Raw genomic sequence first — 12935 nt, forward strand, 5'->3', positions numbered from 1 at the left:
AAAACTACTAACACATTCTCTCAGCTGCTCCCAAAACACTTGCCTCTCATGATCTTTCTTCTCATGCCCAGGTGCATACACACCAATAATCACCCATCTCTTTCCATCCACTTTCAGTTTTACCCATATCAATCTAGAGTTTACTTTCTTACGCTCTATCACATACTCCCACCACTCCTGTTTCAGGAGTAATGCTACTCCTTCCCTTGCTCTTGTCCTCTCACTAACCCCTGACTTTACTCCCAAGACATTCCCAAACCACTCTTCCCCTTTACCCTTGAGCTTTGTTTCACTCAGAGCCAAAACATCTGGGTTCTTTTCCTCAAACATACTACCTATCTCTTCTTTTTTCTCCTCTTGGTTACATCCACACACATTTAGACACCCCAATCTGAGCCTTCGAGAATGATGAGCACTCCCTGCGTGACTCCTTCTTCTGTTTCCCCATTTAGAAAGTTGAAATACAAGGAGGGGAGGGTTTCTTGCCCCCCGCTCCTGTCCCCTTTAGTCGCCTTCTACGACATGTGAGGAATGCGTGGGAAGTATTCTTTCTCCCTTATCCCCAGGGATAGATATGATAATAAATATGATAAACATGAATAAATAGATACATACACATACATGGACATATTCATATAATACACATGTATATATTCATCCTGGCTTGCCTTCATCCATTCCTGGCACCACCCTGCTCCACAGGAAAATATTCATATACAACATATACACGAATACATACACCTACACGGACATATACATATTATACACATGTACATATGCTAGCTTGCCTTCATCCATTCCCAGCACCAACCTGCTCCACAGGAAACAGCATGGCCACCACCTGCATCAGCGAAGTAGCACCAGGAAAAGGCAAAAAAGGCCACATTTGTTCGCTCTTAGTCTCTAGCTGTCATGTGTAATACACCAAAACCACAGCTCACTATCCACATCCAGGTCCCACAGACCTTTCCATAGTTTACCCCAGATGTTTCACATGCCCTGGTTCAGTCCATTGGCAGCACAGTGGCCCTAGTATACCACATCATTTCATTTCACTCTATTCCTTGCAAGCCTCTCACCCTCCTGCATGTTCAGGCCCTGGCCGCTCAAAATCTTTTTCACTCCGTCCTTCCACCTCCAATTTGGTCTCCTGTTTCCGCTTGTTCCTTCCACCTCTGACACATATATCCTCTTTGTCAACTTTTCCTCACTCATTCTCTCCACATGTCCAGAACATTTCAACACACCCTCTTCTGCTTTCTCTATCACACTGTTTTTATTATCACGCATATCTCTTACTCTTTCATTACTTACACAACCAAACCTTCTCACACCACATATTGTCCTCAGACATTTTGTTTCCAACACATCCTCCCTCCTCTGTACAGCCCCATCTATAGCCCATGCCTCACAACCATATAGTATTGTTGGAACTACTATTTCTTCAAAGCTACCCATATTTGCTCTCCGAGCAAGTGTTCTCTCTTTTCACATTCTTCCATAGAGTAGAGGAGAGAGAATCCTACCTTCCCATTCCCTGTGTGTCAAAGGTAACTAATATGTGCTATAATGTTGGTGGTGGATGGGATAAGGATGCTAGGATGATAACTCCCCCTCCCCTTCCCTCCTTGTATTTCAAATGCTAAACGATGGAATTGAAGGAGCCAAGCAAGGATTGCTCATCTTTCTCGAAGTCTCAGGTTGGGGTGACTAAATGTAGAGAAATAAGTATTATGTTTGAGGAAATGAACATTGATGTTCTGGCAATAAGTGAAACAAAGCTGAAGGGTAAAGGTGTAGGATGGTTTGGAAGTGTCTTATGGTTAAAGTCAGGAGTCAGTGTGAGGGCAAGAGCCAAGGAAGGGGAAACAATACTGATCAAGCAGGTGTACAGGTACTGTTAGTTTTGACAGTTTTTGAGCCTTGCTGCCTCTGAAAACACTGTGATGGAGTTGGCCTCTGCCAGTGACCTGTCAAGGTTGAGCACAAAAGGCTAAGAAGCAGCACTGGAGTCTATCAGTTATGCTGAGGGTTAGAAGGAATGAGCAATTGAGAGTGATGATGCTGAATGTGAATGGGGAGAATAAAAGGAGGGAGATTGTGGAGTGGTGTAAAAGTTGTAGTGTGGATGTGCTGGGGATTGGGGAAACCCATGTCCTCGGGCAGGGTGTGTGTGTGGAGTGCAAATGGAAATGATGAATGCAAGTTATGGGAGGGCATGGAGAGAAGTGTGGTATGGACAGGAATGAGTGAAAATTATCTGGGAAGTAGAAAAGAAGGATGTGCAATTCTGCTATCACCAGGAGCATGGACGGAATGGATCAAGAATAGTTTGGATGAAAGGAAAGATTGAGATTGTGAAATATGCATGGGTATATGTATATGCACCTGTGAACATAAAGACTGCTTAATGTAAGGATGAAATGAAGCTTTTCTGGAGGAATTTGAATGACTGTATAAATGGTTTTGAGAATGAGAAACGTGGTTGTATTGGGTGATATTAATGTGAAAGTGGGATGTGATTGAATTGGTGAGATAGTTGATAAATGGGAAGTGCCTGGAGTAAATAAGAATGGAAGCCATCTTGTGGATATTTGTGGTGAGGGGTTTATTCCTTGCAAACACCTTTTTATAGCACAAGATGATCCACAGATATACATGGATGAAGACTTATGGAAGAGAATAACAGATTTTGATTATATGGCAGTGGATGAGATATTGAGAGGCTATGCCACATGCTAGAGTCATGAGAGGATTCTTTGGGGACTGACCATTTTGTGGTTCTTGAGGGGATGAGGATCAGGGAGAAGTAGAGGTACGGTGTAAGGAAGAATGGAGAGGTAAAAGTGTTGGCAAGTGAGGAGATGAATCAGGAAAAATACAGGAAGAAGTATAAAAGTAAGGTTGCTGAAAGCTTAGATGGAAATCCACTGAATGTACAAATGCAGTCGTTTGTGAATGTGGTGTTTAAAATGTATAGAGAAATACTAGTAAAGTTATGAAATCAGTAATTGGATACAAGATAGTGAGTGTGATACAGGAATAAAAAGGGCAATGCATGGTGCACAGAAGATATTAGAAGGAAGTTCAGCAAAGGAGGAGGGAAGAATGCAAAATATATAAGTGGAATGCTAAGAAGGTGATAGAGGAAGGCAAAGAAAGGGTAGATGAAGATTTTGGAAGAAAGTTAAGTAAAAAGTTTTGGAGTAATGAAAAACTATACTGGAAGGTGAAAAAGGAAAGAGGTGGATGTAAGAGTGGAAATGTTGATGTGAAAAGTAGGATGGGGAATTGCTGAATCAAAAGGAGGAAGTGAAAGTATGATGGAAGGAGTATTTTAAAGAACTGATGAATGTGGGAGAAGGGGAGGCAGCAGTTGTTACATGCATGGGTATGGAGGAGGGAAGGAAGAGGATACAAGCACAGAAGCCTGGAGCAAATAGGGCAATGATGAGGCTGAATGTAGGAAAGGCACCTGGAGTGGATGGGATTATGGCTGAAATGCTGAAGTATGGAGGAGAAAGTGTGGTAGAATGGATTCATCTTATATGTTGTTTTGCATGGAAACAGAAGGTTGTGCCTGAGGATTGGGTGAAAGCTGTTATTGTTCCTTTATTAAAAGGGAAAGGTGCAAAGGATTTATGTCGTAATTATAGGGGAATAAGTCTGTTAAGTATACCAGGAAAAGTATGTGCAAGATATTAATAACAGAGTGATGGAAGTGACTGAATGCAGAATAAGTGAAAAGCAGTGGGATTTTAGGAAAGGTAGGGGATGTATGGATCAGATTTTTGTTGTAAAGATGACCATGGAAAAGTATTTAGTGAAAGGTAAGAAGTTGTATGCAGCTTTTATGGATCTGGAGAAAGCATATGACAGAGTTTAGTGAAATGCTTTGTGGGATGTGTTAAGGATATATGGTGTAGGGGGAAAACTGTTGGATGGTGTAAAAGCCTTTTATAGAGGAGCAAATGCATGTGTAAGAGTGGATAGAGAGCTGAGTGAAAGTTTTGGGATATCTGTAGGTGTGAGGCAAGGCTGTGTGATGTTACCGTGGCTTTGTAATGGAGTGATAAGAGAGATGAAAGCAAAACAAAGGAAAAAGGGTGCAGAGATGGAGTGTGGCTGCTAGGTATGGTGGCTAGTGGCAAGCCTGTTTCCAGATGATTCTGTGTTGTTTGCAGAGAGTGAAGAGGAGTTGCAGAAGATTGTAAGGGTGTTTTATGATGTGTGTAAGCAGAGGAATTTGAAGGTAAATGTAAAAGTAAAGTAGTTGTGTTTTAAAGGAAACAGGGTGAAAATATAGATTTTGTAAAACCACATAGAGTGAAAAGAGAAAGTGTATTAAATTGTGCTGTGGATAACGGGGGAAAAAGACCGGAAGAAGTGAGAGATTTTAAGTATCTAGGAGTTGTCTTGGGTAAGTGTGGTAATATGGAATGAGAGATAAGGGAGAGAGCAGCTCAGGGTAGAAGTGTAATTGGGGCCCTTAATAGAATAATGGAGGTAGAGATGTAAGTATGGAAGTGGAGGATTAAGGAACAGCATAGTCCTCCCAACCCTGACCTATGCAGCCAAAACATGGACGTGGAATGAGACACAGGGTCAAGAATCCAGGTTGTGGAAATTAGCTATTTGAGAATAGGACGTGGTGTGACTAGATGGCATGAAGAAAGAAATGAAAAGGTGTATTAGAGATGTGGTATGGCAAGGAATGCAAAGGGAGTGAAAGAATGGGGTAAACATAATACTTTGTGGTGGTTTAAACATACTTTGTGATGGTTTGGGCATGTGGAAAGAATGCAAGACTGGGAGTTTTTAAGGAGTGTATGATAGTACAATTAAAGGGGTTGGTGTGAGCAGAAGACTGCTAGTGACATGGGCAAGTAGGGTGGAGGAATACTGGAGGGGGAGAAACAGAGGAAGAATGCGTGGAATGGTGTATGCGAGGGAGGCATGTGAGGACAGGGATAAGTGGAGACTGTTTTGTTGTGGCCACCCCTTGATGAGAGTCCCTGGAGGGAATGGGCATCAGAGATATAGATAGATAGATAGATTGTAGGAATGTGTAAAAGAGTGTAGGGAAGTGAGCTCCAGAATGATGTAGGAGAACATGAAAGTGGATTATGAGAGATGGTTGATTATTAGTGCTCTTGCACCTGGGCATGTGAAGGAGGGTGATGAGAGGCAGTGTTTTTGGAGCAGCTGAGTGAGCGTGTTAGCAGTTTTGATGCTAGAGATTGAGTATGAATGATGGGAGATTTAAATGCAAGTGTAAATAATGTGGCAACTGAGGTTATAACTGGGGGACATAGGCTTTTCAGTTAGGTGATTAGGAATGGTGAAAGGTTTGTGGAGTTGTGTGCAGACAGAGGAATGGCAGTTGGGAATACTTGGTTTAAAAAGAGAGACATATGTAAGTGTAAGTGGGTGAGTGGGAAAGATGGTAAGAGTGCATTATTGTATTACATACTAATTGATAGGCATGAAAACAGGAGACTCGTGGATATGGCTATGATCTCAGTGGCAGCTGGTGGGATGTTTGACCATTACCTGATGGAGGCAAGGGTGAGGATATATATAGGTTTTTAGAAAAAGGAAATGATATTAGTGAGAAGAGGGTTGCAAAAATATTTGAGCTTGGAAAAGAGTTGTGTGTGAAGAAATACCAGGAGAGATTGGATGTAGATTGGCAAAAGGTAAGAGTAAATGAAGTAAAGGGAGTTGGTGAGGAATGGGAGATACATAGGGAAGCAATGCTGGCATGTGCGAGAGAAGTATGTGGCATATGTTTAAAGTGGGAGGTGGGTAGATGAAAAAGGGTATTGAGTGATGGGATGATGAAGTAAAGTTACTAGTGTATGGGCAGCATTTACAAGGAAGACGTGCAAATGATTGGGATATGTACAGTAGTGACCAGCAGGAGGTCAAGAGGAAGGTGCAGGGGTTGAAAAAGGCGGCAAATGAGAGTTTGGGTGAGCAATTATCAGTAAACTTCAGGTAAAATAAGATGTTTTGGAAGGAGGTTAATAGTGGGAGAAAAATAAGAGAACAAATGGGAACAACAATGAAGGGGGCAAATGAAGAAGTGGTAATAGGTAGTGATGTGGCAAGGAGGGGTTGGATGAGTATTTTGAAGGACTGTTAAATGTAGGATAGCAGATGTAGGGTGTTTGGGTAGGGGAGGTGTGTGAAGCCATGGAAAGTGGTTTGATGATGAGAGAAGAGGTGGTGAAAACCTTATGTAAAATTGAATGTAATAAGGTGGCTGGAGTGGATGGTATTGCTGTTGAATTTTTAAAGAAAGTTGTTGAATGTTTTGTTCCATAAATTCTTGTGGCTTTGTGGTTGGTGCTCTGTAGATTAATGCATTGACCAGGTTTAGTTTTCAACTGACACTAAGTGATTCTAATGCATTGCTTGAAGAGTTCAGGTGCTCACTTGTTACGAGTGTCTTTTATATACAGTCCGATTCCTCCACATGATGTAGATTTGTTGCATCTATACAGGTTGTAATTTAGGATGCATAGCCCACTATTGGTAGTGTCTTTAGTATGTGTTTCAATGAAAGACACAAGTACTGCAATTTAATTATTAAGTAAGCCTCTTATAAAGCATATTTTATTTATTCTGTGTGATTGAGTCCCTTTGTGGTGGCATTCAGAAATAGTGTTATATGACCTGTTTCTATGTTGTTAAAGTGGCTTAATATGCTCTGTTCTGTTGAGCTTAGCAGAGTGTTTTCAGTTCCTTTACCATTTTGTAGTGGGAGACCAGTGTCATTTCCTTCTCAGACTGTTCCTTGCATCTCTTTGGCTCTGTATGATGAACCTTGCTGTATTTATTCAAGCAGCACCTGAACTTTAACGAATATTTGCTCAATTATAGAAGATATAATCTTTTACCTTCCTCAGATAGCAAGCATTTACCTTTCTTAAGCTATACATTTTCTGGGGTGTATAGGTTTACATTTTTTCCATCATGATATGTCAGTCTTGCCTTACATGCAAATTCCATTTGCAGAGAACCTACAGATTCTGTACATCCCATTAATATCTTTTTCCTTTGCATTCCCTCTCACACTCTCTGTATCACTGGAAAGGTCTGAGTGAGTTACCTCACCTCCATCCTCCAATTTTCAGGCTACTGAATACGAGATTTTCTACTCATACTGCAAAAGAAGTGGTATTATATGTGCTACACGATGACACTACCTCATGCTGAAATCTAATTATAGGAACTTATAGGTACTCTTTCTCCTTGCCCCTAGTAGTTGGCATATGTTTGTTTGTGGTTTGTGAAGCAGTCACTTTTAGAATTTACAGAATTCTGTCCCCACAACTCATTTTTGAAGCACAGTAAGAAAAGTTCATTTGTGTATGATATTCTTTACTGTTCATGCATTGAACATATATTTAGTACCAAAAACATAATGATGTTAGGAAAGCTATCTATGAAGAACAATAATGGAACAGGGAAGATTGGTAAAAATTTACTTGTTCATTGTACAGTAGGTGAGACACACCACCAGAGGAATAACCTCAAGAACCCAGAGGATTTAGGAAGGAAAGAGGAAGACCATACTACCATGGAGAACCCCAGAGCAGATGTAACACAAATGCAGAGAGTTCCAGGGAGATATAGATCTCAAGCTGGCAAACAATTCCATTTGTTTCCTGTTAGAGAGCCATCACAGCAACAACCTCTGACCACTGTTGATAATGAAACTTCAGAGAGGTCAAGGTGCTGGTGCGACAAAAAGTAAGTTACCAGTTGTTTTTACTTGTTTCCTTTTTATTATACTGTAAGTGCTAGAATTCAAATTTATGGTCTTTTTGATACATGAAAAAACACATCCACATACAGTAAATTAGATATACACATACTTGGTTTCTTCCTATCTTTCTTAAGAATGCCTAATTTTTTATTCATTTTTATCTTAGTGCAGAAACATAATTTTGATATTCAAGAACAACATACTTAAGTTTCAGACTGGAAATCAAGCAAGCAGAGCGCCAGAGGAAACGTGAAGAGCGTCTTAAATTGCGGTTAGAGCGGCAACGAGTAAAACAAGAGCGTAGGCAAATCAAAGAGAAAAAGAAGTTGAGAAAATTGAAAAATAACCTGGCACAGTGTAACTATACAATGCTCAACTGTTATACTCACGACAACGATCACTGGCGAACACCCCCACTATGGCATGGTAGGTTGATTCACCTCTACAGCTGCTGTCGTAATTTAAAAACAGAAAGCTTTTTATAGTTAATGATATTAAGAATTTCATTGTAAATACAACAGCATTTTTTCTTAATTATGAAATGAGACTTGTACCCATAAATAGATACCTAAGTCCTCAATTTTGTCTGATTGTTCATTTCCATTTTGTATTCCAAGTATGTTATATGTATTATTAGTATTTTTTTTGTCTGATATTCAGCCTGAAAAGTACAGTTATCACAGCTTATGTAAATATCATTTCTGATTGTACATTATGTGGTATACCTCAAAAAAAGTGCTTGATGACTGACGAATCACTGCATGCAGCTGATGTACCAGTGTGTGTTATGTAAGCAAAGGTCTTTGCTGTAGTATGCAGTTGAAATAAGTCTAATGAGAAAGTGTGCAAACGATGTAAGGAAAATAGTAAAGTAGTTTAAAAACATGAACAGTAGTAAATTTAAGTGAATGTGATAGTATATTGTGAGTGAATTTGAGAGAATGGAGCCATATCTTCATCTGTTGTTGGCCCTTCTTTGTTGCATGGGAAACAGCAAACATGTATGAAAAATTAGTAATAGGTTTTTGTTGGAGATATATGTAGCATTACAGTAGGAGGTATAAGGAATAAAGGCAGATTGAGGAATAAATGGATAGGTGTTATGAAAGAATAGATTTGGACTTGGGATGTGTCAGATAAAGATGATAGAGGACTGGATGTAATGGAAGCATTTTGTGTATGTAGGTAGTGTAAATGAAAAGTGACACTAGACAAATCAACATAGTGTTTAAAGAGAAAAAGTAAGCACTTTTGTCAGCATGGAAGTCCATGTTGATGTGTATGTGTGGTATTTGGAGGATGTTTATACCTGAGCTACCCACTTTAGTTGGGAATGGAGTGATGATAGTGTATAGATAAATAGATGGAAGAGATTTAGCAGCAGTACCTACCTGATGGGTGATGAAGAATTTTGTATATTTCCTGTAGTTTTTAAGCAGCTGAAAAGTTTTCATATGTTGCTCTGTTTTTCAGATGGAAAGTTCTGTTTTTGTATGAATGCCATAAATAACACTTACTGGTGTGTGCGCACCATCAACCAGACTCATAACTTCCTATACTGTGAGTTTATCACTGGCCTCGTCACCTACTATGACCTTAACATTGGTAAGTGGCAACTCCACCAAGCTGACATTTATCTTAGAACTGAGCAGATAAGTTCATTAAATCCCTCAGGACTCACCAAGCAGGTAAGGTCTTTAATTATCTCAGAACTAAGCAGGTAGGTTAAGTGTCTCAGGATTGCACATGCAGGGAGGCTCATTAAATGTCTCAGGACAGAGCAGGTAGGTTCAATAAGTGCCTGAGAACTGCACAAGCAGTTAGGTATATTAAGTGTCTCAGAACTGAGCAGGTAGGTCCATTAAGTGTCCCAGAACTGAACAGGCAGGTTCATTGAGTGTTCTCAGGACTGCACAAGTAGGGAAGTTCATTAAGTTTCTCAGAACCACACAAACAGGAAAGTTCATTAAGTGTTTCAGAACTGAGCAAGTTCCTTGTCTCAGGACTCTACAAGCAGGTAGGTTCATTTAGTGTCTCAGAACTGAGCAGAGAGGTTCATTAAGACTGCACAAGTAGATATGTACATTAAGTAGTACAAGTATCTCCTCATAGTTTACCTTATGAGTTAGTGATGTCCTTACACAGCCATAGATGGTAGGATCCACTGGATGCTTATACTCTTTTTCTCCTGGAGTTAGTCATTGTTTCCAGTCAGACAAGATAAGCTGTTGTGAATAGTCTTTCCCTCTCTGATAGACCTGCCTCTTTTTTGTATTCACTTTACCAACATTCACGGTCTCTTGAGTAACCTCTCATTGGTACAATACCTCTCCTATCATCTTAATTTTTTCTAAGACCCAGTTGGCTAACGATGTTGTCACAAGCCCCTTTTTCGAATACAACCATAGTCTCCATTCATGATTCTGGTTCAAAGGTGGTGTCTATGCTTATTCCAGGATCAACATACACATGCCTCAAGGACCTCGAGTCCCCAAACTTTGATGTTTTCGAGCTCAAGGTCTGTCTCCCAACTACCACACTTTTCCTTTCTTTCACCTAGTGCTCTTCTAATTCTACAAATTTTATATCTTTCTTCGAATATTGAAACCCATGCCATGAGACTACGTCTTCCTTTGCCCACAAGCTGAGATCCTCTGCTTACTTAATTTCAACTTTTACCATTGAAAATGGTTGAATTCCTTTAGTATGGATTGTAGGGGAATTGAGGCCCTCATGTTCTCCATTCTCAGAGATATGGAGCAAATTTTCTTCCATCCCACTTGTATTCCTGACCCCTGTGACCTTTCTCCAAATATTTTGAATTTGTTTTTCCACCTTAAATCCTTACACTCTGTAACTACACAATCTAGCCCCCAGCTGGTTCATCTTACCATACTCTCATAAATGTATATATTTAATGGCACCTCCCCCTCCAGCAGCCCCCTCTAAATGTTATGTACCTCAGCCATGTAGCAGTTTTGCTTGTTTCTATGCAGACCTTTACTCAGCATATGCAGATAAACCTGAAACACTACCTTTCCACACTGTCTCTTGGAAACTTCTAAAAACCATTGAACATTTGTGACATCTGAGCCTCAACAGATGCTAACATCACCAGGCAGCATGAAGATATGTGAGTAATCTTATTTTTTCAGTTTTATGCATAGTACAGTATGTGTATTGTTACTTCCTTTGTAAGGAATTATTAAATGCATTAATGCAAATATTTTTTTTTTTTTTTTTTATACTTTGTCGCTGTCTCCCGCGTTTGCGAGGTAGCGCAAGGAAACAGACGAAAGAAATGGCCCAACCCCCCCCCCCATACACATGTATATACATACGTCCACACACGCAAATATACATACCTACACAGCTTTCCATGGTTTACCCCAGACGCTTCACATGCCCTGATTCAATCCACTGACAGCACGTCAACCCCGGTATACCACATCGCTCCAATTCACTCTATTCCTTGCCCTCCTTTCACCCTCCTGCATGTTCAGGCCCCGATCACACAAAATCTTTTTCACTCCATCTTTCCACCTCCAATTTGGTCTCCCTCTTCTCCTCGTTCCCTCCACCTCCGACACATATATCCTCTTGGTCAATCTTTCCTCACTCATTCTCTCCATGTGCCCAAACCACTTCAAAACACCCTCTTCTGCTCTCTCAACCACACTCTTTTTATTTCCACACATCTCTCTTACCCTTACGTTACTCACTCGATCAGACCACCTCACACCACACATTGTCCTCAAACATCTCATTTCCAGCACATCCATCCTCCTGCGCACAACTCTATCCATAGCCCACGCCTCGCAACCATACAACATTGTTGGAACCACTATTCCTTCAAACATACCCATTTTTGCTTTCCGAGATAATGTTCTCGACTTCCACACATTCTTCAAGGCCCCCAGAATTTTCGCCCCCTCCCCCACCCTATGATCCACTTCCGCTTCCATGGTTCCATCTGCTGCCAGATCCACTCCCAGATATCTAAAACACTTCACTTCCTCCAGTCCCTCTCCATTCAAACTCACCTCCCAATTTACTTGACCCTCAACCCTACTGTACCTAATAACCTTGCTCTTATTCACATTTACTCTTAACTTTCTTCTTCCACACACTTTACCAAACTCAGTCACCAGCTTCTGCAGTTTCTCACATGAATCAGCCACCAGCGCTGTATCATCAGCGAACAACAACTGACTCACTTCCCAAGCTCTCTCATCCCCAACAGACTTCATACTTGCCCCTCTTTCCAAAACTCTTGGATTTACCTCCCTAACAACCCCATCCATAAACAAATTAAACAACCATGGAGACATCACACACCCCTGCCGCAAACCTACATTCACTGAGAACCAATCACTTTCCTCTCTTCCTACACGTACACATGCCTTACATCCTCGATAAAAACTTTTCACTGCTTCTAACAACTTTCCTCCCACACCATATATTCTTAATACCTTCCACAGAGCATCTCTATCAACTCTATCATATGCCTTCTCCAGATCCATAAATGCTACATACAAATCCATTTGCTTTTCTAAGTATTTCTCGCATACATTCTTCAAAGCAAACACCTGATCCACACATCCTCTACCACTTCTGAAACCACACTGCTCTTCCCCAATCTGATGCTCTGTACATGCCTTCACCCTCTCAATCAATACCCTCCCATATAATTTACCAGGAATACTCAACAAACTTATACCTCTGTAATTTGAGCACTCACTCTTATCCCCTTTGCCTTTGTACAATGGCACTATGCACGCATTCCGCCAATCCTCAGGAACCTCACCATGAGTCATACATACATTAAATAACCTTACCAACCAGTCAACAATACAGTCACCCCCTTTTTTAATAAATTCCACTGCAATACCATCCAAACCTGCTGCCTTACCGGCTTTCATCTTCCGCAAAGCTTTCACTACCTCTTCTCTGCTTACCAAATCATTTTCCCTAACCCTCTCACTTTGCACACCACCTCGACCAAAACACCCTATATCTGCCACTCTATCATCAAACACATTCAACAAACCTTCAAAATACTCACTCCATCTCCCTCTCACATCACCACTACTTGTTATCACCTCCCCATTTGCGCCCTTCACTGAAGTTCCCATTTGCTCCCTTGTCTTACGCACTT

General features: G+C 40.7%; 1 protein-coding gene across 1 annotated transcript in view; it reads left to right on the top strand.

Annotated features, from left to right (window-relative positions):
- The window catches only part of LOC139756226 (uncharacterized), a 252544-nt gene that overhangs the window by 194174 nt on the left and 45435 nt on the right, over window positions 1-12935 (top strand). Inside the window, exons 22-24 of the mRNA XM_071675383.1 lie at window positions 7512-7761; window positions 7986-8203; window positions 9251-9382. Coding sequence (XP_071531484.1) covers window positions 7512-7761; window positions 7986-8203; window positions 9251-9382 — 600 coding nt within the window. The remainder of the gene's footprint in view (window positions 1-7511; window positions 7762-7985; window positions 8204-9250; window positions 9383-12935) is intronic.

This window comes from Panulirus ornatus, chromosome 21 (assembly GCF_036320965.1).
Source record: "Panulirus ornatus isolate Po-2019 chromosome 21, ASM3632096v1, whole genome shotgun sequence".
Lineage (NCBI taxonomy): Eukaryota > Metazoa > Arthropoda > Malacostraca > Decapoda > Palinuridae > Panulirus > Panulirus ornatus.